The sequence below is a fragment of the Saimiri boliviensis genome, chromosome 15 (assembly GCF_048565385.1).
Source record: "Saimiri boliviensis isolate mSaiBol1 chromosome 15, mSaiBol1.pri, whole genome shotgun sequence".
Taxonomy (NCBI): domain Eukaryota; kingdom Metazoa; phylum Chordata; class Mammalia; order Primates; family Cebidae; genus Saimiri; species Saimiri boliviensis.
Window position 1 is genome coordinate 29,706,727 of NC_133463.1, and position 27,948 is coordinate 29,734,674.

Sequence of the window (27,948 nt, forward strand, 5' to 3'; positions counted from 1 at the left end):
GGCGGCGCCAATCACGGGGCGCATCCCGTCCTCGCGCGACGGTGCAGTCGTACGGTCGTGACGTCGGCGGGTGCACGGGAGAGACGCGCTCGGTCCGGAGAGCGAGCTGGCGTCAGGAGCCGCGGGGTCACAGCGTGGTTTTGAAGCCGCATCCGCCGCCACCATGAGCGGCCGAAGTCGGGGTCGAAAATCCTCCCGCGCCAAAAGCCGGGGCAAAGGCCGCGCCAAAGCCCGAGTCCGCCCTGCTCCTGACGACGCCCCGCGCGACCCGGACCCTTCACAGAACCAGAGCCTCGGGGAGGACATCCGGGCGGTACAGGTGCAGGATGGCGCGGGGTGGGGTGGCCTGGAAACCGCTGCGTCCGCGCAGCTCCTCGGGCCTGGGGAGGAGGCCGCCTGCCGGCTCCCCCTGGACTGTGGCCTCGCGCTGCGGGCCCGAGCTGCGGGAGACCGCGGGCATGCCGCGGCCAGTCCCGGCCCCGGGAAGGCCGTATCTTTCTCGGAGCGCCTGGTCGCAGACACTGTCTTCGTGGGAACAGCGGGAACCGTGGGAAGGCCGAAAAATGCCCCCCGCGGTGGAAACCGGCGTGGCCCTGCCCGGAAGAAGGCCCCAGAAACGTGTAGCTCCGCGGGGAGGGGGCCTCAGGCGATAGCTGGTAGGAAGCAAAAGAAAGGGGCGGCAGGGGAGAATATCTCCGTCTCAGCAGCGGAGGAAAAGAAGGAAGAGAGAGATGCAGGGGCGGGGCCCCCAGCTACGGAGGGCAGCATGGATACTCTGGAGAACGTGCAGCTGAAGCTGGAGAACATGAACGCGCAGGCGGACAGGGCCTACCTTCGACTCTCTAGGAAGTTTGGGCAGTTGCGACTGCAGCACTTGGAGCGCAGGAACCACCTCATCCAAAATATTCCAGGCTTCTGGGGGAAAGCATTTCAGAACCACCCCCAGCTAGCATCCTTTCTGAACAACCAAGAAAAAGAGGTACTGAGCTACCTAAGCAGCCTGGAAGTGGAAGAGCTTGGCCTTGCCAGATTGGGCTACAAAATCAAGTTCTACTTCGATCGCAACCCATATTTCCAAAATAAGGTGCTCATCAAGGAATATGGGTGTGGTCCTTCTGGCCAGGTGGTGTCTCGTTCTACTCCAATCCAGTGGCTCCCAGGGCATGATCTCCAGTCCGTAAGCCAGGGAAACCCAGAAAACAACCGTAGCTTCTTCGGGTGGTTTTCAAACCACAGCTCCATTGAGTCTGACAAGATTGTGGAGATAATCAACGAGGAACTGTGGCCCAATCCCCTGCAGTTCTACCTTTTGAGTGAAGGGCCTCGTGTAGAGAAAGGAAAGGAAAAAGAAGGCAGACAGGGTCCAGGAAAGCAGCCAGTGGCAACTCCTCAGCCTGGGGTGAGCCAGTCCAACTGATTCTGCACAAGTCTCCCTGCTGCTTCCTGCCGGACTGTTCCTGGTTGACGACGTGTTTGGCTCTCTGCCTTCTCTTCATGTTGGCCTCTGTGTACTCTAGACCCTTTGGACTTTAGTTACAAGAATATGGCATTTATGATCATGTTCTTTTGCCTCTTCATAGCCTCTTGCTTTTCCATGTTCATGTTATGTGATCACACCTGGACTGTTTAAATGTTAAGCACACATGCTTTAGATGTGTGCCGCCTTTTATCTACATTGCCTGGACCTTGTTCTTGGCCCTGGCCTTCCCTACTTGTCTTTAACATGGACACTCGTGAGTCATCTTCCAGGACGACCAGTGCATCCTCAAGCTCTGCTCTTTCAGGGCCAGTGACTTGCTGGGCTTTGTGTTCATGCTGGCCATGCATGTCATCTATGCAAGCGTTTCCATTGCCACTGCAGAATGAAGTCAGTGCACATGGTATTGGTCATCAGCCAGAACTTACTGTTCTGTGGGTCTGGGGTCACCAGCTAAGATGTCACCTACTTTAGCTTTGGCCTGTGGTCCATGATGCTTATCGTGCTTGATGTTCTGCAGAATGGCACTTGACTGCTGGGCATGCATGAGTTTAAGGGCAAGAAACAGTATGCCATGTGTTCTATACCATCATGTATCTCTTCCTGTTTCTGGGCCTTCTGCTGGTGAACTTTCATCTACTGGTGAACTTTCATCAAGATCTGTGCCATGCCCTGTCACTATCAAGCCATTAAGTTTTGTCTGGGTTGCTATCAGCCTCAGTTGGTTTCCTGGTCAACAAGGACCTCAAGAACTGCCTGTGGACCAAGGCTCCCTGCCAGTGCATGAGACACACACCTATCCTCCCCAGCCTTCCAGGAACTCCACTGTCTGCCAGACTGTTGGGCAGGCTGGTATGTGTGGACCTGTGTTCACTGTCATGCTGTGGCTCCAGGTGAGGGTGAGGACTGGGCCTGTATGGAATCCAGCCAGATATCTTTGTCAACTTCCCTCATTCCCTTCTAAGACAGGAGCAGAGTGCCATAGTAGGGGTTCTGGAGAAGAAGTTATTTCTGATCTGTGGGCCTCTGCTTGCTTGACTTCAGGTCACTCATACTTACTTGGCTTACCTTCCTTCCTCCCTCCATCCCTCATTTCCTCCCTCTCTTCTTCTCTCCCTTTCCTGGTAGCCTCCTTTCCTCCCCTTCTGCCTTCACCCTTCCTTCCTTATTCCTTTTTATTTTGTTTAAATAGTACCACAGAGAAAAAAACTGAAAAACCACGGTTTTCTACGTACAGCTAGGAAGATAGCTGAGAACTTGACACTGTGCACACATACTAGGCTGAAAGAGAGTCGAGGAAACCAGAAGTCCGAGTGGATCTGCTGGCAGACCCTGAACCTGTCTCCAGGGCTCACTCTGCAGTTCTGAAGTTGAAAATCCTTTTCATGCCTAGCATCTGCTCGAGTTACAAACCCCAGGGCGGCCATGTCATAGACTAGTGTTTACTCATTTCCACTTTGTTTTAATTCTCCCTAAGACCCAAGTGTCTCCTGCTGCTTCCTCCTCTGTGGTAGCCTCTGGCCGTCTGGACCTCAGCACCCAGCTTTCCCTTTTTCAGCAGTCCTTTGCTCTCTTTGCTTCTACCTCAAGTAGCTCCAGGAGTAGGCTTTCGTCTCCAATATGGAGCATCGTAAGCTTCTGGGGGATGGGGATGGGGATGGGCAGAATCTGTTTTGGATTTCCAGGTTATTTCCAGTGGATGTAAAAGCAGAGCTGGGCCCTCCCCTGTTATCCCTGAGGGTGGGGAAGAAGGACTATGTCTACACCTGTTCTTCCTACCTTTCCTTTTGTTAGGGAGGCCTCATTCTAAGTTCCTCAAGAGAATCCTTGACTTAAAGTCTAGCAGGGGTGTGCTAGGCAGGGGATTCAGAGCAAAACTGTCTTAGGCATGAGCCTGTTATAGAGCAGGCCTGGAAAATCAGACAGAAATGGCTTGAGAAGCCACAGGGGAGCATGCCTGTCTGTCAGTGACCTCCCTAGCTTAGAAAAGGAGAATTGAGGCCGGGCGCGGTGGCTCAAGCCTGTAATCCCAGCACTTTGGGAGGCCGAGGCGGGTGGATCACGAGGTTGAGAGATCGAGACCATCCTGGTCAACATGGTGAAATCCCCGTCTCTACTAAAAATACAAAAAATTAGCCGGGCATGGTGGCGCGTGCCTGTAATCCCAGCTACTCAGGAGGCAGAGGCAGGAGAATTGCCTGAACCCAGGAGGCGGAGGTTGCGGTGAGCCGAGATCGTGCCATTGCACTCCAGCCTGGGTAACGAACGAAATTCCGTCTCAAAAAAAAAAAAAAAAAAAAGAGAGAATTGAAGGGGTTGTGAATATGGACAAATAGGATGCTTAGTTGAGGGTGTTCCCAAAGTTCTGTCCAATCTCATCATTAGTAGGTTTTATAAGCCACAGAGACAAACCAGAAGCAGAATAATTATACTTTGGATGCTTTCTTTTTTGTTCTAGGTGTGGCTTTGTACATCTACATTAATGCTATATGCTGCATATTTTGCCTTTGAAGTCTTACCAGTTTCCCCATTTTAGTCTAATGGGAAAATAGAGCTGCGCAAGTCTGCTTTTTGTTGTTGTTGTTATTATTTTGCTCTTTGTAATCGACATTTTCAGACATGCACAGAAGTGGAGAGGAACTTGGACCCCATGTGCCCGTCACCTAGCTGCATCACTTTTCAATTACGGTTAACCTGGTTTCATTTGTATCTTTCTCTTTTTACCTGTATTGTTTATTGAAAATCCAAGCCACTATGCCAGTGCAACTGTGACTACTTGGGGAGATTGGTAGTCTTTTGGTGGTGGTAGTGATGGGGTGCACTATCCTAATCACATCAGGTCTGCTTTTTGCTTTTGTTGTTAACGAAATTCCGGAGATGGGCCTTAGAAATGTGTTTTAAGAATTAACAAGGAGTCTCAAAAAGAAATGAGAGGGATTCTTCCTTTCCCTTTTATCCACAAAGGAAGAGAGAGCTTGTAAAACTCTTTCAGAAAAATTCTGATGTGATAAGGTACTTGAGATCCTTCACCAGAATGTCAGTCTTTTTTTTCTGTGTAACATGAAGACTTGCTGTTAGAATTGTTATCAGTTTGTACTGGTCTCATAACTCTGGTTTTGGAAGAATAATTTGGAAATTGTTGCTGTGTTCTGTGAAAATAACCTCCCCAGAATAATCAGTAACTGGTTGTTGTACTCGGTAATTTGACACCCTGTTAATAATGCAATTATTTCTGTGTTTCTAAACAGTATAAATAGTTGTAAGTTTGCATGCATGATGGAAAAATAAAAACCTGTATCTCTGTCATATTTCTGATTTTCAAAAAAGAATTGGAAGGTTGTTAAACAGAGGCTGGCCAGTTGAGAGGATATATACATTGGCCTAGATAAGTGATTCCCAAGCCTCAGACCGTTGCCTGACTAGGTACACAAAAAATACCTAAAATTTTGATTTCTAGGCCTTTTTCCCAAATATTGAGATTATATGATTCTGAGAGGAAGTCAGGTAGCTTAGTTTTTATCATGCTTTCTAGATGATTCAGAAGTGCTGAACTCCCATTAGAATGATCTAGAGTCTAGTGGGAATACAGTGCTTCTCAAATTTTAGAGTGCATCTGAATTGTGTGGAGAATCCTGTTACAATGTGCATTCTGATTTAGTAGTTTGGGAAGGAACCTGAGATTCTGCATTTCTAATGAGCCTCCAGATGATGGCAGTGCCGGTGGTTTGTGGACTGCACTGTGAGTGGAAAGGGGGGTGACCTTGAAGGCCCTTTTAAACTTGAGTAATAGTGCTCTATCTTTGTTGCACACTGGAATTGTCTGGGAAGCTTACAGAAACACTAACAGAGCTCCACACAAAGACCAACTACATCAGAATGGGATAAGGGGAAGGTCTGAGTATAGATATTTTGAAAATTTCCCAGGTGATTCTAGCGTTTAGCCAGAGTTGAGAACTACATCCTCTGATGCTGTTCACTTCAGATCCATAACAAGGTTCATCTCCCATTAATCAGGAGAAGCAGTGGCAGACCACCAAGTGCAACACTAAGTTGCCCAGCAGAAAATGGACAAAATTAGAGGTGGGTGGTTATTGACAAGAAAATAAAATTGGCTTATATGATGAAGGGTTTTTATAAATATGTAATGTTCAGGGCATAGTGGGTGCTCCAGTGTTGAATGAATGAATTTTAAAGCACTGCTTATATTCTGGGCATTTGAATTTGGTTAATTTGTGAAGTGGGCCGCATTTGTTTCATCAGGAAATCTGTTATCAGTTTTCTGGGGCTGCCATAACAAAGTACCACAGACTGAGTACCTTAAACAGCAGGAGTTTATTTTCTCAGTTCTGGAGGCTAGAAATTCAAGATCAAGGTATCAGCAGGGTTGGTTTCCTCTGAGGACCTCACTCGGCTTATAGCTTCCTTCTCTCTGTGTCTTCACGTGGTCTCGTGTTTGTATGTCCTAATCTCTTATAAGGGTACTAGTCATCTTGAATTGGTGCCCGCTCTAATGAGTTGATTTAACTTTAATTTCCCTTCAAAGACCCTGTCTGTAAATTCAGCTACATTATGAGGTATTGGGGATTACAGCTTTAACATACAAATTTGGTGTGAGGGCAGGGGCAATATAACTCCTGACAGCTTCTTAACTTGTATTCTTTTGACACATATGTGCCTCACATGTTACGGTAGTTAATTGTATTGAGGCATATCATGTGCCAGGCACTATTGCAAGTATTACACAATTAATATATTGAGTCCTTAGGACAAATGATAACTATATCTAATGAGGGGATGGGTTGAGGAAATGGGGTAAAAAAGGTCGAGTAAATTACTCAGGATCATGCTGGTAATGAATGAGCCAGGCTTTAAACTCAGGCAGTCTGGTTCAAGAATGCACAGACATGTAGCTCTTGACTCAAGTGGAAATAGTCTTCAGTTTATCAACAGTATCTTTATGTAGAATCTCTTAATTTTGCATGTTAAACAAAATTTAAACTCCTGGAGTTGTTCTGATATGTGGAATGCAGAAGGCTTGAGTTTCCTCTCAGGATTCACTCAGAGTCTGCTTGGATTATGACTTGGGAGGGGCTCTCTGCCCAGTTCAATTAAGTTTATGCACCTGCTTCCCTGTGGGTTCGGGGCCTCTGTTGCCCAGGCCCTCTTTCAACCACCTCTCTTCAGTTCCTTGGGCAACCCATTCAATCTGGGATTTACTACTTCTCCATTGGCTCATTCATTCATTGCCTCTTATATGAATCAGTCTCTAGTGTAGACATTGGAGATATAGCTATGAACAAATACAACTTTGAATTGTTCTTCCTTCACCTGCACCCCCCTACCCTGCCCACCGACCCACCCACCATAGATTTCTTCTTTGCTTTTGCCTGGGATTGACCGCCAATCTCTTTTTTCTAGTTTCCTGCATGGGGCTGGTGAATGCTTTAGATCCATGTGGGTTGGAGAGGGGGCTAAAGGAAGCCTCCCTCACCCTTGACCTTTAGGTCAGGCTTCACAAGGCATTCAGGTCTTCTATAACCTGGAAAGGGAGAGCCTCTTGGGTCATTCTGACTCATCTTAAGAGTCCTTGGCCCCCCTTTTAGCTTTGACTTTTGTTATTAAAAAACCCTCTTCTTGATTTCTTAACTGTTACCTCCTGAGCATTTTTGGAAGTGTGGTAGGTTAGTGCTAGTCTATAGGCGAGGGAGCAGAGAAAAATAAAATGGTCCTGTCACCCTGAGCTTACCAAAGATCTCTACCAACTTTGGATTATTTCTTCTTGCACTTCGAGTTTCTTCATTCTAGTCTATTGTAGTGGTTTGCAACAGAGGAAACGACACACTGCCCTAGGGAGGCATGTTGGAGCCACCTAGAGAGGGAACTTTGGCCAATGTACTTGCCCCTCTGAAGATTCAGAAAAGTCCTTAGCCATGGGGAGCCACTGTTACTGATGGGTAGGGTCATATTCCTTAGGTCTTGGGACAATAAAAAAGTAGAGCTATCCAGTCCATGGTTTCTGTCTTTATTTGCCCTTAGTGTCTTCACTTCTGCTTTTGGAATCTTCTCCAACTATATTTTACTGTTCAGGGTCACACCTCACTACTGCTCATTCACGTCCACCTGAAACTCTGGCCTTGGGCCCTCCTGTCAGGTGTCCAGCTACTGACCATCCAGGGCTCGAGCCTTGAATTTCTCTTTTCGCTCTGTCCTGTCACCCTGGTCCTCAGCTGAGGTTTGACAGATACTCACTTGAACTTGGGAGGTGGAGGTTGCAGCGAGCTGAGATTGTGCCACTGCACTCCAACCTGGGTGACAGAGCAAGTATAAGACAAAGTAGCTACCATCTGTGTGACAGTTCATGGTTTACAAAGCATATTTACTTACATTATCTTGATTATAACAACTGTCCCATCAGAAGGCTCAAAGGGGTTACATAACCAAAATCACAAAAGTAGTAGAGCCAGGACTCAAACTTGGGGCTTCTGATTCCAACGGTAGGCATGTGGCCCAGGGCAGATGTCTGGCACTACCAATCTAGACACTTTTTTCCCCCGCAGACCTGTATTTAACTTTCTGCACAGCAGATTAGCGAGTTGTGGCCAATCAATCTGAGTTGGCATATGAATATGAAACTTTTTAACCATCCCAAACTACAGCATGCATGTGATCATAACTAGGAGCAGGACCGACTTGACTCAGTGGTGGGTGAGGCTTCCTTCAACTGCATTGTTCAAAGGTTAGGATTGGCTCTAGATACAGTATGCTTGTAGATGAGGGCTGAGTACAGTTTTTGGCCATATGTATCAACAATTGCATATAAATGAATTGGAGAAGGGGAAATTTTGCTTTTATAAGAAGAAGTCTGGTAATGGGAGGTTGTCAGGTTGCAGGCCTCAGCAGCTTAATGATAGTAGGTATCTGAGTCTGCCATCTTGGCTTTCCCCTCACGATTCGCCAACTCCAGGCATCACAGCCTCACCCAACTGCACTTAGAGGCAGGAAGAAAGGAGGAGGGGGCCTTCTTACGTGTCTCTGTTTTTATCAGGCAAGACCTTTTTCAGTAGTCCCTGGTGTATTTCAGGAGACCTAAGTCAGGTCTTTTGGGGTAGAAATGGGTCACATTCCTACAACCTACCTCAAGGAAATCTTGTATTTTCTAGTGTCTCTCGTGGGGTTAGGGTTCTGCCATCTAGAAATAAGGAAAGTTCAGGAGCTAGAGCTGACAGGCTGTTTTCAATCGCTGTAGTTTTATCCTTTCTGAGATAATTTTGCAGATATTAGACACAAGATAACACCATGCACCTGCCTTTTCCCCCAGGTCTCCCAGTTACCTCGTCTAACATGAAGGCTTTACCCTGTGCTTAGTGTTTTATGTCTCGTCTCCTCTATTACATGGTAAATGCTTTTCTGGCCAGGCAATGCCTTTTTGGTTTTTGTATCTCCCGCAGCACCACCTCGGGGTTCACTCAACATTTGATGTGGGTGATCAATAAATGGTAGTTGAGCAAATGCAATACATCGGTGAGCTTTCTAAAATGCAAATTTGATCATGTCAACCACTGGTTAAAACCTTCAGCAGTAGGATCCAGAATCCCAAAGGAGCTCCTACAGGCCCTCCATTATGTGGCCTTACCTTTTGTTTCTTCCAAGCTTCCTTATCACAAAAACTTACAAATATTTGGAAAAGTACAATGACCACCTGTATGCCTACAACTTAAGTTCAGTGATTGTGAACTTTCTGTCATATTTAGTTTGTCTATTTTCGTGTGTGTACATATGTTTATTTTGCTGAACCATTTGAATTAGTTGCATGATGCTTCACCCCTAAATATTCAGTGTGGATCTCATTAAAAATAAGGATACTAGCCGGGCATGGTGGCAGATACCTGCAACCCTAGCCTCTTGGGAGTCTGACACAGGAGAATCGCTTGAACCTGGGAGATGGAGGTTGCAGCAAGCTGACATCATGCCACTGCACTCCAGCCTGGGTGACAGAGAGAGACTCTGTCTCAAAAAAAAAAAAAAAAAAGTTTACCACATAATCACAAGATCACTATAAGACTGGAAATTGATTCCCAAATAACCATCTAGTATCCAGTCCATATTTAGATTTCTCTATTGTTCCCAAGGTTATCTTACCCTATTAGTTTTACAATCAGGATTTAATAATATTCAGGCATTCCATTTGACTGCTGTATCTCTTTAGTCTTTTTAAAATCGGGATAATCCCCCCACCTTTTAAAATTTTCCCACTCATGACACTGACTTTCTTTCAGCTGGTATTCTGGTATAAGAAAGATCTTTCATCATCTGGCAGGAACTATATTTTCTCCTAAAAAGGCAGTGTAAAGACTTAATTCCTTCCCTTTAATCACCTATTTTCAGCATCAGAAGTTGGTATAATAATAACCTCCAGTGGTCTCAAGTAAGGGGATGATTTCTTTACTGTCACTACAAGCGTGTGGATTTTTATTTATTTAATATTTACAGTCAATTACAATTAACTGTTCAGTTGACCTATATTTTGGCCATTACCAGCCTTTCCCAAACTCCTCTCATTTTGTATCTAACTCTCTCCCCTTGCCATCCTGCGCTGTGCTCCAGCCAATACGAAGCATAGCTGGTTCTCTGAACAGTCGTATTTACACAATCTGTTTGCTCAGCAAGAAAGCCCTTTCAGATACGGCTCAGATATACTTGTTCTGTGCCGTTGTTTTTCATCTTTCAAGGCTGAATTAATCCTTCCCTTTTCTTTATTTCCACAATGTTTTGCCCACACTTCAATCTGCATTAACATTGTAATGACTTGTACTTACCTGTTTACCTGGCTGCTCCCACCAGAGACTATGTGATCCTTAGATCACAGAAGAATAACAACAAACAGTATGTGTTTATCATTTTTGTATTCCCACAGCTTAGTGGCCTACACATAGTAGGTGCTCATTAAGCACTGAATGAATAAGCAAATGGATGGTTCTTAGAAATTGGTGAAGACATCAGTGACAAACTACAGACAGGTTAGAAGAGCCCAGGAGTAGAGACTGGGAATAACTTCAAGTGAAGGAGAAGCATGAACCTAATAGAAATGGATTAAAAGAGATGGGAGAGGGAAGCTATTACCTGCACAAAGCATTGGGCCAAAACCACAGTGGCACCAAATCATTGTCACATTGGAAATCAGGTAGGGAAATGGAAGAGAGCAGGAAAGCAAATGAAAAATGTTGGAAATCTACCATGTACACTGCTTTAGTAATGTTCCACAGCACGAGTCAGTGATTGAAAACAAGAAAAGGCAAAGCCAATGTGATTCTGGACGGTGACTTTCCCAGGGATGTTTCTCTCTCTCTATGCAGAGACATGTATATATAATCTGCGATCTCCTAAGAGGTCCCTTGAATTTAAATGACTCCAGAAAATTGGGATAGAACAAAAACAATCTCTGAAAGTGGTTTCACTGAAAATCAAGCTGGACAGGAGGTTAAACCTGCAGAGTGGAACAGAGTGAGTAAATCCAGGGGAAAATTACTTTGAGCTTCAATACTAAATAGACTGAATTCCAAGACTAGGTGGAAAATATGGTCATCAAAGCCCAGTGCTGCTTTTCCAAGTGCTGTGGCACTAGATGATTTGTGAGACAATTCAGGGCACTTAGAGGGGGACAGGGGTGCAAGATGAGGCCTTTGGAACCCGGGCACCTTCTGGAGGTGGTTATGATTACAGAGCAGATTGTTCCTAAGGCAGCAAGGTTGCGGGGCCCCAGCATATCATCAGGAGATCTCTTCATCTTCTGCTTTGAAAACCTGTCTTGCGACTAGTGCCACCTGTGGCTTGAGGACCATTTATTATCCTTCTAGCATTTATGTGAGGGACACTGAGTCCCTGCAAGCTTACATGCTGTTCTCTCAGCAAGAGATCTTATCTGACTTTCAGTAAAATGATACTCCCACTCCTGCTGCTCACTTTGTACTCCTTCTAACAGCTCCTTCTTCTTTTCCTTGATAGGATTTACGATTCATGATTATGATTTTGTCTCTGAGTTTGTTTCTTCCCTTAAACTGTAAGCTCTTAAAAGATCTTTGCTGCTGTATCTCAAATGCCCACACATAGGAGGTATCTGACAAATATTTTGGACTAGTGTAAGTGTTGATCCTATGAGCCATGGCCAATTAAGATGGTGGGCGGGCCATGCCTTGGGGTTGTCCTTTGGCAGGAGATGATCTCTTCCTAATATACACGGGGACTGGGAGAGTCCATTTTATGGAGTGGGTACCACATGCCAAGCACAGTGCTAAGCGCATTATGCACATTATCGCAACAATTCTATTATCATCCTCATTTTCCAGATAAGATAAAAGATCTCAAAAGGGGTTAAACGTGACTACTTGCCCAAGGTTACGTAAGTTGTAATTTCTGGAGCTCGGGTTAGAGGCTCTTAGCCATTATTCTGCGCTGCCTCTCTGGTGGGGGTTTGCAGAATGAGTCTGTGAGTTAGGTTGCATTGTGCTCATGCCTTCAGGAAGGAGGAAGGACAGTGTGTGACTGTAGATACATTCCCAGCTCTCCAAGGGGTGGCGATCACTGTGCCTAATCACCAGGGAGGGAAAGTGTGGAAAGAGAGAGAGAGAGAGAGAGAGAGTGTGTGTGTGTGTGTGTGTGCATGCACATATGTGTGTGGGGCCATACCTAGGTGTGTGTCCAGGAAGGCCATGAGAGTGACCAGCAAGCCAGCTTTGACTGCCTGCTGCTTGTCCTCAGGCCCACACCACCCTAGGGCTGCCAGGGCATGATGCATACCCACTCAGGGATCACTGCCCACTGAGAAGTTGGGTCCACATTTTAAAGGCTCTCAGCTGTGGGCAGTTTATGGGAAACAGAGACCCTGCTGGCCCAAAACAGCCCAGAAAGTGGGGGCCTTTCTGAATAGAGGCATTAAGCAGATGGTTTGATGAGGCTGAGTCACAGATAGCATCAGGCTTGACAAAAGGCAAGAACAGCTCCTAAGTGAGGGATTTGTTTGTGTACAGGCCACATTGGCAGGCCTGCTGATTAGAATCTGTTCTTTGAGCTCCAGCCTCCCACATGGACAGCAATCCCTATCATTTGTCTTGTCTTAGAATAAGAAACATGATGAAAAATCAAATCAAGGTTTCTTGGTATTATCATGGGAATGAGCTTTCCCCTTCGCAAAAAATTAATTGACCTTCTACTCCACACAGGGATTATGTGGAAAGTAAAAAAGTAAGGAATTAACATTTATTGAGCACTTACTACATGCCTAAGTGACTTTAATATATAGTTGTTATTTTAATTTTATTTTATTTTATCATAGCTTATGAAGTCTTCATTATTACCTACATTTTATAGTTAATTAACTGAAGCTTTGAAAATTAAGAAACTTGCCTAGGGTTATGCAGCCAGAATTCTGTCTGACTGGAGTCTGTTTGGCTCCCGAACCTCTGTTCTCTCAATTATAGCATACCCTCCCTCCTGGAAGAGGGGAGACATAATTACTCCTGTTTTTAACAAGGGTGATATGAATCAGTTAGGATGCTTTCAGTTGCAAATAACATAAAGCCTGACTTAAGCCTAGGAATAAGGACGGGTACTATTTTTGTGATAAGGAATCTGGAGGTAAGTGATCCAATGCTTAGTTTTAGCTGCTCACTTATCAAGCTCCCAGATTCTTTCCTTCCTTCCAGTCCTTCCCCTCCAAAAGTTTTGTATTTGGCAAACACTTTTTGTCCTCAGACTTGTCTCATGGCCCTGAGATGACTGCTTCTGTTCCAGGCATCGTATCCTTAAATACAGTGTTCAAAACAGGAAAGTTGGGAAAAGGAGCCGCCTGGGACTTCTCTCCTAGAACCCTCTCTCTTTTGCTGGGGAGGAGAATACTTCCTGAAGCCTCCCAATGGACTTTGCTTTATATCTTTTTGGTCAGAAGTGAGTCTTTACCCTTAGACAAATGGCTGGCAAAGGGGGCTGTTACTATGACGAGCTTGGGCTGTCTAAGACTATTTCCCTGGGAACTGCAAGGAAGAAGGAACATTGCCGTTGGATAGGCACTCGCCACACAATCCTAAGGCCAGGGGCTCAGGAGGCTCCATGACCACCATTGCCAGAACACCTTGGAGAAGGGGGGGCTAGTCAACATTAATTCGTCAATTCAGACAGCTTGCTTGTTTAGTACCTTCTGTGATCTCAGGCATGAGTTAGGTACCATAGGGTCAAAGGCCCTGTAGAATACAGGCTTGCACTTACTGTTTCATCTAAATGGGAAGAGTAATAGATAGGTGATATAGATATAGATGTGTGTGTATGTATATATATACATGTGAGCAGCTCAGTGAAAACATGAAACAAAAACTTAACAAAAGCCAGCATATGACCAAGTGGTTACAGGGCATTACAGCAGATTCTTCTTTGAAGATTTTGTGAGTTTCTTTGTTCTACTCATGATTCAATGGAAGTGCTTTAAATTCTTTTTAATCAATGGGATTAATTTTGTATTTTCTGTTACTATTAATTCTTTCCAAATAAAATGCATATATTAATATTTCTCAATGATTCGGAGGCTTTTTGGTCAAGAAAATTATTTTTAGGTGTTAAATCAGTATTGCTGCCCTCCTAGAAAAAGTATTCGGTGCTTTGGCAAGAGATGTTAACCCCAGCTGTGAATTTAAGTATCAGTCCTGGTAGCTTTATCATGTATGGTTGACTTTTTTGCTGGTTTCCCTGTGGGTCTAAGCAGTATGGAAATCAAGTGGTGGCACCTTGCATTCAAGTTAAGCATGAACATTTATTTCAACAGTTACATTTGAGGCATCTGAATAATGCAAAATGCTACAGCAGCTGCCAAAACTTCAGTTTGGCCTCTGGTTAAAGACAGTCTTCTCAATCTGGACCAGTTTCTAGCATAATCCTGTGAGCAGATTAAACACAAGCACATACTTTCCTGATAATTTTGTGTTGATTCTACAACAATTTGGCTAGGATTAGTTGTCATCATTTGAAACTGACAATCCCCCCAAGTAGCGATTGCTCTAGACCTCCAGATGGAGAACCTCCCCATAGCCCAGCAACTTTGCTAAAATCACCATTTGGGAGGCCATTCTTTTTGTTGTTGGACTTTTGTTATATTGTTCTCCCAGAAAAGCTGATATTTATCTCAACTACTTCTGAGTTGAGGGCTGGGGGAAAACAGGCAGAGTCATTCCCAACATGGTATGCCCTGTGCATTTCTCAGCTCTCTTTCCATGGGTTTGTTCTAATCCAAGTTGGGTGTAAGGGATTTGCTGCCTCACCCCACCTTGTTTGGTATTTTAAATGCTCCTTGGCCCTAGTTGTGCTGGAACCATGGTGACCCAAGCCAGTTTAAAAAGAGACAGTTTGCCAGTAATCCATGGGTAGTTCTCATTCCCTGAGTGCTCCAGTAGCCCCTGGGTCAACATGCAATTGTGGGAAAATGATATGGATCTCTTAGCTAAAGGAAAATGGTAAAATGCAGATTGCAGAACATGCCTACCTTGTAGCTGGCTTGAAGTCTGTGTTTGAAAGCCCTGGCCTTCGCAACCAAACTGAAACTCCAGCTGGAATCAAGAAAGCGCAATGGATATGGATGGTGGTACAAGGAAGCCTGGCTGGAGTCACTGGCTTTGGGTACCTGATGGCAACACCACATGTTCCAGAATGGTTGTCTGCTGAATGTTTACTAGAGTTGGGTCTGGAGCACAGAGTGAAGGGAACGGAATATAATGGAAGTTTGCCGAGTTTGACAGCTAAAACTTGGAGTTAGGAATATCTGTGTTCATATCAAAACCCCGAGAGCTTCTAGCTAGTGTGTGGAACCTGGAAGGTTTCTTAGCTTCTATAAGTGTTTTTTGTTTTTTGTTTTTTAATCTATAAAAGAGGAATAAAAGTTTGGAGTTAGATGGAAGTTATAAAAAAAACAAGACTCAAATTATGTATAGAACTGGGAAGTCCAGGGGCAATCGGGATTTCAGACAGGACTTGATCTAGGGGCAGATACTTTCCTCCTTGGGGCAAGATGGTGTCTCAGTGCTCTAGGCCTGCAACTCTTACCCTTTCAGTAACCGTAATAAAGCATGAAAGTATTTCTTCCTTGCCAGTACAAAAAACAAAGTCCTGAGATTAACTTGGCTTATTAGGTCATTATGAACACTTGAATCAATTGCTAAGAACTGGGTCACTGCCCAAGCCCTGGAGCCAGGAAAGGGGGCAGCTCCACCCGAGCTACAAGAACAGACAATAGGAAAGGGATGATTTTTTTTCCAGATGAAAATAAATCATAGTGCTAGTACCAGAGGAAGCGGGATGGATGCTGGGCAGGCCAAAACAATAGATGCCTGCTGAAGAAGCACTCCATTCCCAGGTCATCCTTGTTAGTAAGGAAGTGGGAGGGACAAGAATCAAAAACACTTATTTATAAGGATCCGGACCAGGGTCAGGCATCGAGCATCAGCAACTCTCTACCCTGCCTTTCTACACAGCATCACAGTCTTTATATGGTCGAAATTTGGTTGCAGCTTCTATGCAACATACATGTGCTTTAAACACTCAAAGCATCAAACTGTGCCTAATTACTATGATTCTTTTCTTAAGGTTTTGCTATTTTTCCTCTGTATATCTGATGTGCCTCTTGGCTACAGAGAATCCAGACAGTAGTTGCTGTCTGTGTGCATGTGAGGCTGGAAGTCCAAAAAGTGAGGCTAACGGCCACTACCTACAGATGAAGTGGCTTCCCCGGGGCAGAGGCACAGGGTCAGGTGACACAGGCTGGCACCTCGAGAATTGGGGATGGGATTTTCCTAGGAGCCACAGGGTTCATACTTTAGGGAGGCTTGGGAGTTGTTCGATCTCTATACAATAGCTCTGTTCCTCTGTGGATAACCCAGCACAGGATACACCTCATGAACGAGGGTGGCAGTGGGACACACAGGTGCAGGGGCATCTTCCAACCCTGGATGGTGCCACTTAAAGGATGGATGTAAGACTGACCATATAGGTGACATCCCTGAGGCTCAGAGAGATGGCAGGGTTCACTTCTGGACAGAGCAGGACAGCACTAGAATGAACGTATAACACTGGGGAAAAGATTGTTAGTGAGAAATGCTCCACACAAACTCATTCCAAGAACGAGTCAGAGAAAGAGATGGACTGTGCTTGGTGGTGGTGGTGGTTTAGTGTGCTTCCCTCTTGGCTAGGCTGGGCTGTGGTGACAGAGGAGACGGGTACAAGGGAATTAAGAGAATTTTAGATGCATTGCTCAAAATGTAGGGGATTGGAGTGTCCAGACTTTGATGTGGGATTACGAGTAAAGGAGAGCCCTCATGGCGGGACATAAATGGGCTCATTAGGTTGGGAGGGGTGCATGTCCAAATAATTCTACCCTCAAGTCCAAGCAGAGAGCCTGGGTCCAAGCAGAATAGACAGTTTCCTCCTTTAGCAATCAAAGGAATCCAGAGGGTGTGCCCAGCCTTGGGCCAGAGAGAGAAAGAGAAAGAGGGAAAGCTTTGCTCTAAGGATGAGGTTTAGAGCGGAAGGAAACGAGACTACCCAGAAAAGGGAGCCTTTTCCCGTCCCAAGGCGGAGCCCGAGGGGATGATGCAGTTATCTCGGCCCTTTGAGTGCCTCTGTTCTTCTCGTCTGTAATCTGGCCTAGCTCTGTATTTGAGTTAGCTGTTGGGGGGATGGAGTGATGAAGTGATGCTCAGAGAAAAAATGGGGACAGCAGGGGCAGCCCAGCACTCAGGACTGAGGCCTTCAACAGGGAAGTCTTCTCTTCCTCCTCCTCCTGGGGTGGTGGCAGCTGGAAGTTAGCTGGAGAACCAACAGGCAGCATTACAGGAAGCTCCTGTCGGCCCCTTCAGCTGGTTGAGGGGCTCAGCCGGCCTCATGGCTAGGGCAGGATTGGTGTCCGATTTGTTGCCGGCCACTGTGAGGTCCTCCCAACCCCCCAACCCAATCATATACACGCCTGTAAACGGTGGAGCATTCCAGTCTCCATCCCTACCTAGAGGAGCGATTTGTTCTCTGATTTCCATAGCACAAAAAAATAAAAGAAAAAGAAAAAAATATCCAAAACAAAAAGTAAAACCACTTTATTAAACAACTAGGAGTTTTGTTTGGTTATTTGGAGAAGGGTGTGTGCTGAGGGAGTGGGAAGTGAAGGCGTTCTTCATCCCTGGAGAATCTAAATGAAGGAAAAGTCAGTTTGAAAGTGGCTCCCAAGATCACACAGAGGTCTCAACCCAGAATAGACTCCGAAAGCTATATTTTCAGCACAGAAAAGGAGAGTTTCCTAATGGAAACTTTGGCAGCCCTCGTGCTTTGGCCCTGGCTCGGGGCAGTGCTGCGCTGCTGTTTATTTGAGAGGAGGTGGTCGGGAGGGGTCCCTCTTGCGGCGTGTGGTCTTGGCAGGGCCCGGGCTCTCCCTGTGTTCTGTTTGGGAGCCTGGCCCATCATTGGATCCCTTGCTTCCGGCTCCAGTGCCAAAGGGTTCCTGCTTGCACAGGAGGCATGTGGCTGTGGGTGGGGAGGGCAAGGGGCTGACTGGAAGTGGAGGTGTAGGGTGAAGCCACAGGAGGTGCCATGGCACTTGTCTTCTCGGCCCCTCTTGCCTCTGTGCCCCAGTGATGGTCTGCTGCGGCCTGGTGGCTCCACTTTCTGGGCTATGCTTGGACCTGGCAGGAAAACCATGGTTGGCTGTGTGAGAATGGCAGACTATGGTGGGCCTGGAGCAGAGCGGTGGTGGTGGCAGAGGAAGGAACTGGGTGGTGTTGGGGTAGCCATGGGGACACTGGCTTTGCAACAAGACAGATGTGGGTTTGAATCTTGGCCCCAGCACTGACTGCTGATGACCTTGGGTACATAGCTTGACCTTTCTGAGGGCCAGTTTCTTGATCTTTAATACAGCCATAATCATACCTAGCCCAGATAAAGGTTCAGGACCTCCTGTGCTCCACCAAATATTGTGTGATTTTGAAAGCAATGCCTAGGACTCAGTCCTACAGGCCATAGTTTAGGGAAGCCCAAATCCTTCTTCAGAAATAGGGCTTATGCTCATGTGGAGTCCTCTGTCCCAGCCAGAATCCCGACAGGCGCTGTAGCCTGTTTCGGCACCATCAGCCCACACTCAACACTCAGCTCCTGCCCCAGTTTCCACAAAACCTCTTCACAGCAAGCACTTTGCAAGGTTGATATACCTTATGGACAATCAGGATACTGAATAAGCAGCGTATTGTCTCACTCAGAGTTCTTTCTCCTCTTTCTTTACTCCTGTCCTCTTAGATTGCTCAGAGTGCCAAATTCTTCCTCTATGCACAGGGCAATTCCGCTCTCCCCATGTCCTACTCCCAATATTGCAAACTCAAACTTCTAGAATTGCTTAACAGATTTCACCAGATCTAAATGTCTCTGAAAACAGCGGAATAGAAAATAACAAATCTACCACTGACAGTGCCTGTTTCATAGCATTTTTATGAGTGTTAAATAACATGAAGCAATACTATCACCACAGTGACCAGCACATGGTGATCAATAGTTGTAACCATTTGAACAAACCAGGGGTGAGTATATCTGAGAATCCAAGAATATTGACACACTGGTAGATCAAAGAACAGATATTGGGGTCAACATATTTTGCTGTAAACTCACCAGCATTTCTACATCTTGTTGACCCTTTGTGAAGTGGGCAATACAGGGAGACAAAGCGACTTGCCCAGATTCACTGATGGGAGGTGGCAAGTGTTTATTATGGATCAACATGTATGAACTATAGCGGGAGGGGGTAGAATGGGGCAGAGGGAGAAGTTGATCGGCAAACTCTATTGGGAGCTCTGGAGCATACACAGCCCAGAGAGGTGTCCATTTATGGGTCTTTGTACTTCTGCCACTGTCAGCTGTTGCACTTGGGCTGTCTGGAAAGAAACGTCCTTGGGCAAAGCGGCTCTCTATGGCAAGCACACCCTGAAGGAGCTGACAGCTGGAGGCAAGTCCTTCTCTCCAGAAAGGGTATTTGGGCAGTGCATCTCCTGTCCCACCACATTCTTCATCTGCAGAATGGGGATCATGAAAGTACCAACTTGCAGGACTAAAGTAAGGTAGTGGGTGTGCCTGTCTTCCATAAACACCGGTTAGCTTGTGGGCACTCTGTCTACCAGGCAGCCCTGGCTGTGGGAGCCCCTCCCAATAGAGCTGCCAGAAGCCCTTTCTGATAGGACTAACTCCCCGGGAGTGTCAGGGTGGTGACTCTGGAACACTTAGAGTTGGTCACTGTGAAGATGATCATCATGTTGCATTGCCACTGCCCTTCATTCAGCTGCTTCACATTAAATTGATCAGAACAAGGGGTCTCTGATCAAAAACATTGAACTTAAATACAGGGGCACTTCTGGAAAAAAATGCTGAAAGAAGGTGCGTTTCCTTTTATTCTAAGGACTCTGAATACATTTGAGACTAGTATCTTACTCTTCTAAAGCCAAGCAGCCCAAGCTTTCTATTCCTTGTTAGTCACGATTAGTTAGTAAGAGTCATTTCAGACCAGGTCAAGTTGGGGGAGATGATTAGAATGATGCTTGTAGAGATTATCACAATAATGGCCCCCAGTGAATTATACTTCCTGAGATCAAGCCCTTGTGTAGGCATCTTCTACACTGACTCTGGGCCTAGCCATGTGGCCTGTTTTGGTCAATGTGGCATCAGCTAACGTGACGCAAGCAGAGACTTGGTAAGTGCTTGCTCACGGGGATTTGCTGGAAGCTCTGACTGGCTGGCCTCCTTGGTGATGAGAGACTAGGTGAAAGAGAGGCTCTGCCCTCAGCCAACCCTCCTGCTGAATGTAGCCTAGGTGAAGCCCACAGAGACTCCCAGCTGTCCTACAAAGTCATGAGAAATAATAAATTGCTGTTATGATGGTTTTTTAAATTGAGTGAAATACACCATAACAGAAAATTCACTATTTTAGGGTATGTAATTCATGGCATGCAGTATCTATATAATGCTGTGCAACCACTACCTCTTTCTAGTTCTAAAACATTTTCATCACTCCAGAAGCAAACCCTGTACCCATTAAGCAGTCACTTCTCATTCCCTGCCCCTTCTAGCTCCTGGCAACCACCCATCTGCTTCCTGTCTCTATGGAGACACTTTTGTGACTGGCTTCCTTCACTTAGCATAATGTCCTCAATGTGCAAACATGTTGTAGCACATATCGCTACTTTCTTTCTTTTTGTATATACCAGTGTTCATAGAAGCACTATTCACTATAGCCAAAAGGTGAAAACAGTCTAAATGTCCATTAACTGATGAATGGATAAGCAAAATGTGCTGTGCCTATACAATTAAATATTACTGAGTGATAAACTGCTGTTATTTTAAACCATCAGGTTTTGGGCTGGTTTGTTAACTGTAGTAATAGATAACAGAATGTTTAAGGTGGTTGGAGTAATAACAAGAACTATCACATCTTACACCGTTTTTCCATGCAGTGTACTATGTGAAGCACTTTGCGTGAATTCTGCTTTAATCCTCACAATTACCCTGTGGTTTAGGTACTAATATTGACCCCAGTTCATAAATGGGAAAACTGAGAAATTCGATATTTGCCCAACGTAACCCAGACAGTTCAATTCTAGAACTCCTGCCTTATTCATTCACTGTATTATAGTCCAGCCATAAATGAGAGGCCTACTCTGGAAGATCTAACTAAGGACATGAGTTTGTGGCTTTGCTGTGAAAGAGACACCATTTTCAGTTTTTTTTTTAAATATGGTTCATAATGAATGTCATTGGTAGAAGTGATCAACAGAAATTAAAGCCATTAGTGGTTAAAATCTAATCTCATCTGTGCAGTCTGACTTGGGAACATTGAACTTTGTAGAACAATGTCTATGTTCTTATATATAGTAAGTTTTCTTACTATATATAAGAAATCTTACAATCTCCTATATATAGTAAGTTTTCAAGGACAAAAGTTAAACAACCATAATATTTGATATAAACAACCCAATTGAATAATGGGTCAAGCTTTATATAAAATTGGCATAGGAAAAAATTAATCCCAATCAGATAACTTCTGTTAAATAAAATATGAATTAAAATGGGAAAAATTAAAGAGGATTTAACTAGGCTATTTTAAGAAGGTTGATCAAGGAGTCCAGTGGACTTAATGGAGTTTTCTCCAGAAAATCCTTTCAGTACAAAACACATCCATGATGACATAATTTTGGTTTTAATGGTATTATTCTTAGGAGTCAAAATATTCTTAGGAGAGAACATCTTTCTGAGTCAGACATCGTTTATCTTGCATAAAGATTCTTTGGAAGGTGTAAAGTGCTATCATAAGGTGAGTGTAGGCTCACTCTGGGATGCCAAGACAGATTTGTAAGATCCAGACTCTGGAAAATAAGTGCATTGGTATTTACAGTCAGACCACAAGATGCTAAGCTTGACTTATGATGCAAGGTGAGGAGATGAAGGCTGGTGAGGAGGGGATCAGGAATTCACCCCAATGAAAGGGAGAGTCAGGTTCTGGTGTCCCTTTTGAGACACATGTTCTATAGCAGGGAGGAAAATGCCCCATGGAGAAGCCACATCTTGTGGCCTAATGGTTAGGGAACTTGATTGAAACTCCAAAAGAGGGAGCCTTATTCCTTAAGAGAATAAAGAGCTCACTGGGAGTGTGGTCATCTCAGGTAACCACGGAACCCAGTGCAACAGAAATAGGAACCCAGTAGCAATATCTAGCTAGTAGCAAGGATATGGGATCAAGAAGTCCTTGGAATCACTACAAAGGGAATTTGGGATTGGCTGAGGTAGGGTTGGGAGTAGAGGGAGAAGAACAGAGTTGTTTATTCGTAGGTCAACGTATCAGAGGCCTATAAACTTTTCAGGTGTTGTAAAAATATTTATTAACTATTAATACATAAAGAAAATTTCAAAGCCAAAATTAATGAATAATTAGGTGTTTTCAAAATGTAACATTAGGCCATTCATCTAATAATAGATTATGTATAGGTCTCATATAGTTACAGGTAAATATGAAAGGTTTGGATCATAACAATAAAATACTTTATTCTTAACAAACTCAAATATATGAAAATTGAACATCCTTTCCAAAATTTATAGCAAAACAATGTAGAAGAATATGTAATATAGATAACTATGTATAGAACTCTGTAACTCTGTCTCTCCATCTACCTATGTGTCTCTAAATGAAGGCTATGGGTATATTTAAATATGGTTGACTTGATATAGGAGTGATTTAGGGCCTACAGGGGTGTTCGTGTGACACAAAGTAGATATGGGGCACATGATATGAATGTGAGGTAAGGGGTAGTTTGCCTGTTAACAAAACTGGATGTAGTCCAGAGCCTTATTAATTAGTCCCAGAGTTTTTTGAGGCTGGTATGGCCTAGGAAACAAGAAGTGTATAAGGTATAAGAATTAGAGCAGAAAAAATTCTAACGAGTACACACGAAAAAAATAGATACAGGCTTTAAAATTATGAATGTAGATTGCAGCTCCATGATATGCTAGGTGCCAAATTCGGTTTAAAAAAAAGCCCCAAACCACACCCTGGGACCTTTGTGTGAATAGAGGGTGTTAGGGGCCCTTTTGTCCCTAGGGTCTTACCACTCAAGGACCGGGACTGGTCACTGAGCCTTCTATTTCCCAGACAAAATACAGTACCTGGTTCACAGTAGGCACTCAGTACCCAAATTCAACGTAATTGGAACATCACATGCAATTGGAACATCTATGGTGGACAGGCCACATCCCTTGTAATCATGGAAGCATGGAAAATAGGGCAGAATTATAGGGATAGTCTATCCAACATCACATTCAGTGGGATCCAACTCAAGATGGAGTGGATGCAGATGCATCACAGGGAGAAGGAAAGAGATATTCTCTAGAGAGAGAAAATCCTAAGCTGAGCCCATTATCACCTCTTCATGCTGCATGGGACCAGAGCCTTGGAAATGATACTGCTCCTCCTGTTCCTAGAGGAGCTAGCTAGGCCTGGGCAGCTGGCTATGGGCTGAGCAGACAGATTGAAATGCAGGGAGCACTAATTTGTTAGGAATCCCTGAAGCTCCTTCTGTCACTGGCCGTTACTTTTGTCTTAGTAGCTTGCCCAGAAGAAACTGGGCCTTCTTTCACTCAATGAACACATCCATAAACCTAATGCCTTTGCTTTTTAAGGGGAAAGCATGTAAGTCAAGGGCTATTCAGCAGATCCTCACTCTGAGCATTGCACCCTGCCCCCTGTTCATCTTGTTTCATGCTGGTGGGTTGGCCCCTGGAGACCACAATTAGCTGGCGCACCATCACTTTAGAGAGAAATCAAAAGTTCTCCTGGTTTCCAGCCTCAATGCCAATTCCTCTGAAACAGGGACCCCTTCCCTTGATGCTTTAGAAGCCAAATGGTTAATGGAAACACTTCCCTAATAAATGTTGAAAGAGGGATCCTTCACAAACACCACTTCTCAAATTCAAGAAGAACTTAGATGAAATTCATGTGTCCATTACTTTATTATAGATAATCTTGCGGTCACTTGCAGGACATTGTTGGAAATCTGAACAAAAGGTCTGCATCCCCCTTATTTTTGCACCAGGTGACTGTTCCTGTCCTTTCTAACCTTGCCCACCTTTTTGCCTCTGCTCCCCATGCATATAGAACCCTAGAATATCAGGCCTGAGAAGAACATAGAAATTGCTTTATCTAACCCTTTATTTTTTTTCCCTTGAGGCCCAAAAGGATAAACAAAATAGCCAATAGTAATTCAAGTTGGCATCAATCACGGCAGTGGCTAAGATTGGTCCATAGAGAGCAGAACCATTTCCACCAGGGTTCTGGATTTGCGTTCCTTGTTTTTCAAGCAAAGAAACTGGACCAAAGACTCTTTAGTGACACACCCAGCTGAACCCCAGGCTCTTATTTGGAGATGAGTGGAAATCAGCTACATTGCAACCTCGTGGATACAGATTGAATAGAACCAAGCTTCATGGATACACAAGCCTTGCTTTGTGAACCAACCATGATGCTGAAAGGTGTATATATATAAAATACTCTGTTAACAACCATATCTTTTGAGCATGAAGACAGTTGGCAAGTATAAGCAAATTAAAGGAATCCTTTGGTGAAGCAAGTTAGCATTTATTAACCTTGCTTTTATGATAAGTCCAGATTTTCACAAACCATGAGAAAGTGTTTATTTGAATAGCTTATGAAACCCCTTGGATCTGGTAACCTCTCCATGTCTTTATTTTCTCAACTATAATATGATGTTGGTATTCCTCAGCACCCCATGACAGGGTGAGTATGACGTTACAACGTGCTAGGCTGTAAAGGTGGTATTGGTTCCATTGCCTCTCACCAATATTATCAGCAGTTTCCATTTTGTTTGTGGTCTTTTGCTGATGCTAGTTGGAAAGCTCCTTTCCTGAAACATTGAATATAGATGAGAAGTGTGTATAAGAGGGTCTCAAAAGTCGTTCTCATGGTGGAGAAACTATTCACAGTTAGAAGAAGCCCAAATGGAGGGTGTGATGTTCCAATTCCATTGAATTTGTGTACCAAGTGCCTCCTGTGGGACATAAAGGGCTCCGTGACCAGTCCTTGTCCTTGAGTAGTGGGGTCCTAGTGACAATGGGGCCCCTGAGCAAGACAGGGCCCCTGTCAGAGCCCTGCTTGGAGACAGCAAAGTGACTCTCCCATCTTGAGACTCAGTTCGTTCCATCGAGAGCCATTTTCAATCAATGTACTTTTATTGTATTGAGGTGGTTCCAGCAGAATCAGTCAGATGTATCCTGAAGAGTAGGGAAGGTAAGAGACATGTGGAAGAAAGGTGTAGAAATACACAGTTACTTGAAGCTGGAATTCTGTGATGATCAAGTCAAGAGCCTTCTTTGCAAGAATTCTGATCAAGATTTTATTCTGTAAAGAAAGGTCTCCCCAGCTTTCTGCCAGCACTTTTTCTGAAGATGAGCTCAGGCCTTCATATTCTTCCTTTTGGCTCCCACAATGCCAGTAACCATGACAGGTGGCACCTGGCCATGGCAACAGTCTAATTTTCTAGAAAAGCCAATCTGAAAAGCTTACCATGCTTAAAGGAGCACTGACAAATAAGCAGGCTTCAGGATGCCACTTCCTAAAATCCATCTCCAGCGAGGCGTAGCTAACAAAATGTGTATGGTGATTATTTATTCCGCCAGAGTCCCAGGGTGATGGAATCAGTTGCATGTGAAATTTGCTCTGACAAACTATCCCCGGTTATGTAAGCCTTCTGCTGTGCTCCAGACTGGGAGATTGCGCTATCGACTGAAGCTTCTCATCAACTCTTCCTGCAAATGGCAGGAAATAGATTGAAGTCCTTGTCATGCTTTCAGTTCATGCACTGTTTCCTGGGACTGCAGTCAGAAAAACAAGCCACTGAATAGTGGGACATTTAAAGGACTGCAAGACACAGGGCAAAATGCTATTGCTTCCCAGGTGAGAGGCCAGGTGCAGCTCCTATGAGGAATGTGTGGGGAGGCATGGATGTCAAAGTGCTAGTGGTAGCGATTCCAGGGTCTCAGAGAACACTGTCAGATTAGGGCTTTGTCACTCAGTGTGTGTCCCAGTTTCTTCAATTTCAAAAGGTAAGAAATCATACCTGCCCTGGAAATTCTGAAGTCCCAGACCACTCATAGTTTATTATTGTTGGTCCCTGTTGATGTTTACAAAGCAACGTGTTGGAACTTCATGGGTGTGATTTTGTAGCATGGAGATGCATCAACATGTTTTCAGGACAGAGGACCTGGGGCAAGTGGGTAATTTGCTTTGATTCAAGATAGTAAAATTTTTAAAGAGATCATAAATGTCACATGATCTGTGTCTGTTAGGATTGGGTCCAGCTGCTAGAACAGAAACCAGAAATAACAGTGTTTTAAGTAATATAAAGGTTTGTTTTCTCTCATATAAAATACATCTTAAATTCAGGGCTCATCCACAGGTCTCTAGCTTCCATGGCTCTTGATGGCATTTGGTGCACCAGCCGTCTCATCTGTCTTCTAAGCAGGAAAGGATGGAGAAGAACAAAAAGAATGCCTCCTGATGGAATCCATCTTACTTAAATGAGCCCCACCAGATAACTTTGCTTTCCTTTACTGGCCATTCTTAACTGCAAGAAAAGCTAACATATGTATTATTTGAGCTGGGCACAGTGCTGTTCAGAATATGTTGGGCAGGCCACAGGCAGGCTCTGCCATATCATCTTTAGGGGCCGCCTCTGAAGCTTATGTGGAAGGAATATTGCTTTAGAACGTAGACATAACTGCATTTGAATCCTGACTCTATTGCTTTTTAGTTGCGTGACAATGGGCAACTTATTTTGATTTTCTGGATGAGTTTCTTTATACAAATAAGAATAATAATTCCATCTTATGGGGCTGTTATAAGGATTAGATGAGACAGCTCTTGTAAAGTGCTCAGCACAGTGCCTGACATTTGAACAGTAAGTGTTCAGTAAATGTTAGTGCCCCTCCTTTGCTGCCCATTGGAGTGTACGATTTACTCACGTGGAGGCTTCGACTTCTGGCTTCTTGGCTGCGGCCCATAGTACAGATTCCCTGATGCAGAGGGCCTAGAAGGATGACAATCATATTGTTAATAATTCCAGCAGCAATAAGAGTTGGCATGGCTCATGCGCTGTGCCTCCTCCGCACCAGGCTCTGTGCTGGGTGGTTTACCATTACGTCATTTAACCGGTGCTGTGGCAGACACCATTCCTGCTCTTCCCAGATCCTTGGGTCTCTGACCACAATAACCCTCCTAATGGCTCACACCTGTGATTTTGCCTGAGAGCTTCTGGGTCCTCTTTGCCGACTGTGCAGAGAGCCAGAATACCTGGGCCAACCTAGCCCTCAGCCAATGAGTGACCAGGCAGGAGTTTGGAAACTCGGCTCGTTTGCATGGGTCAGGACAAACTCTGAGGAATAACATCCTCCAGAGTGCTGGTGGCAGCAGGCTGGGAAGCTGTATCTTGCTTTGTTTCACTTGGTTCATGCCCACTTCCCCAACTTCCTTAGTGGGAGCATGTCCTAAATAAATCCCATGCATTTGAATCCTCCTCTCAGGATCTGTTTCTGAGGAATCCGACCTAGGACACACCCCAAACTCCATGAGGTAGACCTATAATGAACCCTTTCCCATTTTACAGACGAGAAAACAAGTTTAGACAGTTTGGGTAACTTACCTGAGGCTGCACAACAAGTAAGGTGGCAGAATTATGATTTGAACTCAGGTTCCCCTAGCAGCACCTTGCAATCTTATCTTCCAGCTGTCTATTTTCTTTGAATGGTGGTCCAGGACCTGGAGGGACAGAGTACAAAGGATTTTGGCATGCTGAATTCCTCAAGCAACCTGCTGGTAAGGTGGGCCCTGTTGTGTCTGACAACAGCATCTATGCTCT

General features: G+C 44.7%; 1 protein-coding gene across 3 annotated transcripts in view; it reads left to right on the plus strand.

Annotated features, from left to right (window-relative positions):
• Nucleotides 1-27,948, plus strand: part of TSPYL5 (TSPY like 5) — a 282,157-nt gene that overhangs the window by 233,067 nt on the left and 21,142 nt on the right. Inside the window, exons 1-2 of one of the 3 annotated variants that reach the window (XM_010349380.2) lie at nt 26-2,370; nt 3,936-4,785. The exons of 1 other annotated variant lie outside the window; for it this stretch is intronic. In XM_010349380.2, the coding sequence (XP_010347682.2) occupies nt 164-1,417 (1,254 nt within the window). In that variant the 5' untranslated portion in view covers nt 26-163 and the 3' untranslated portion in view covers nt 1,418-2,370; nt 3,936-4,785. Of the gene's footprint in view, nt 1-25; nt 2,371-3,935; nt 4,786-27,948 lie in introns of those variants that run through there. One more of the 3 variants, XM_074386829.1, reaches the window with a different exon arrangement.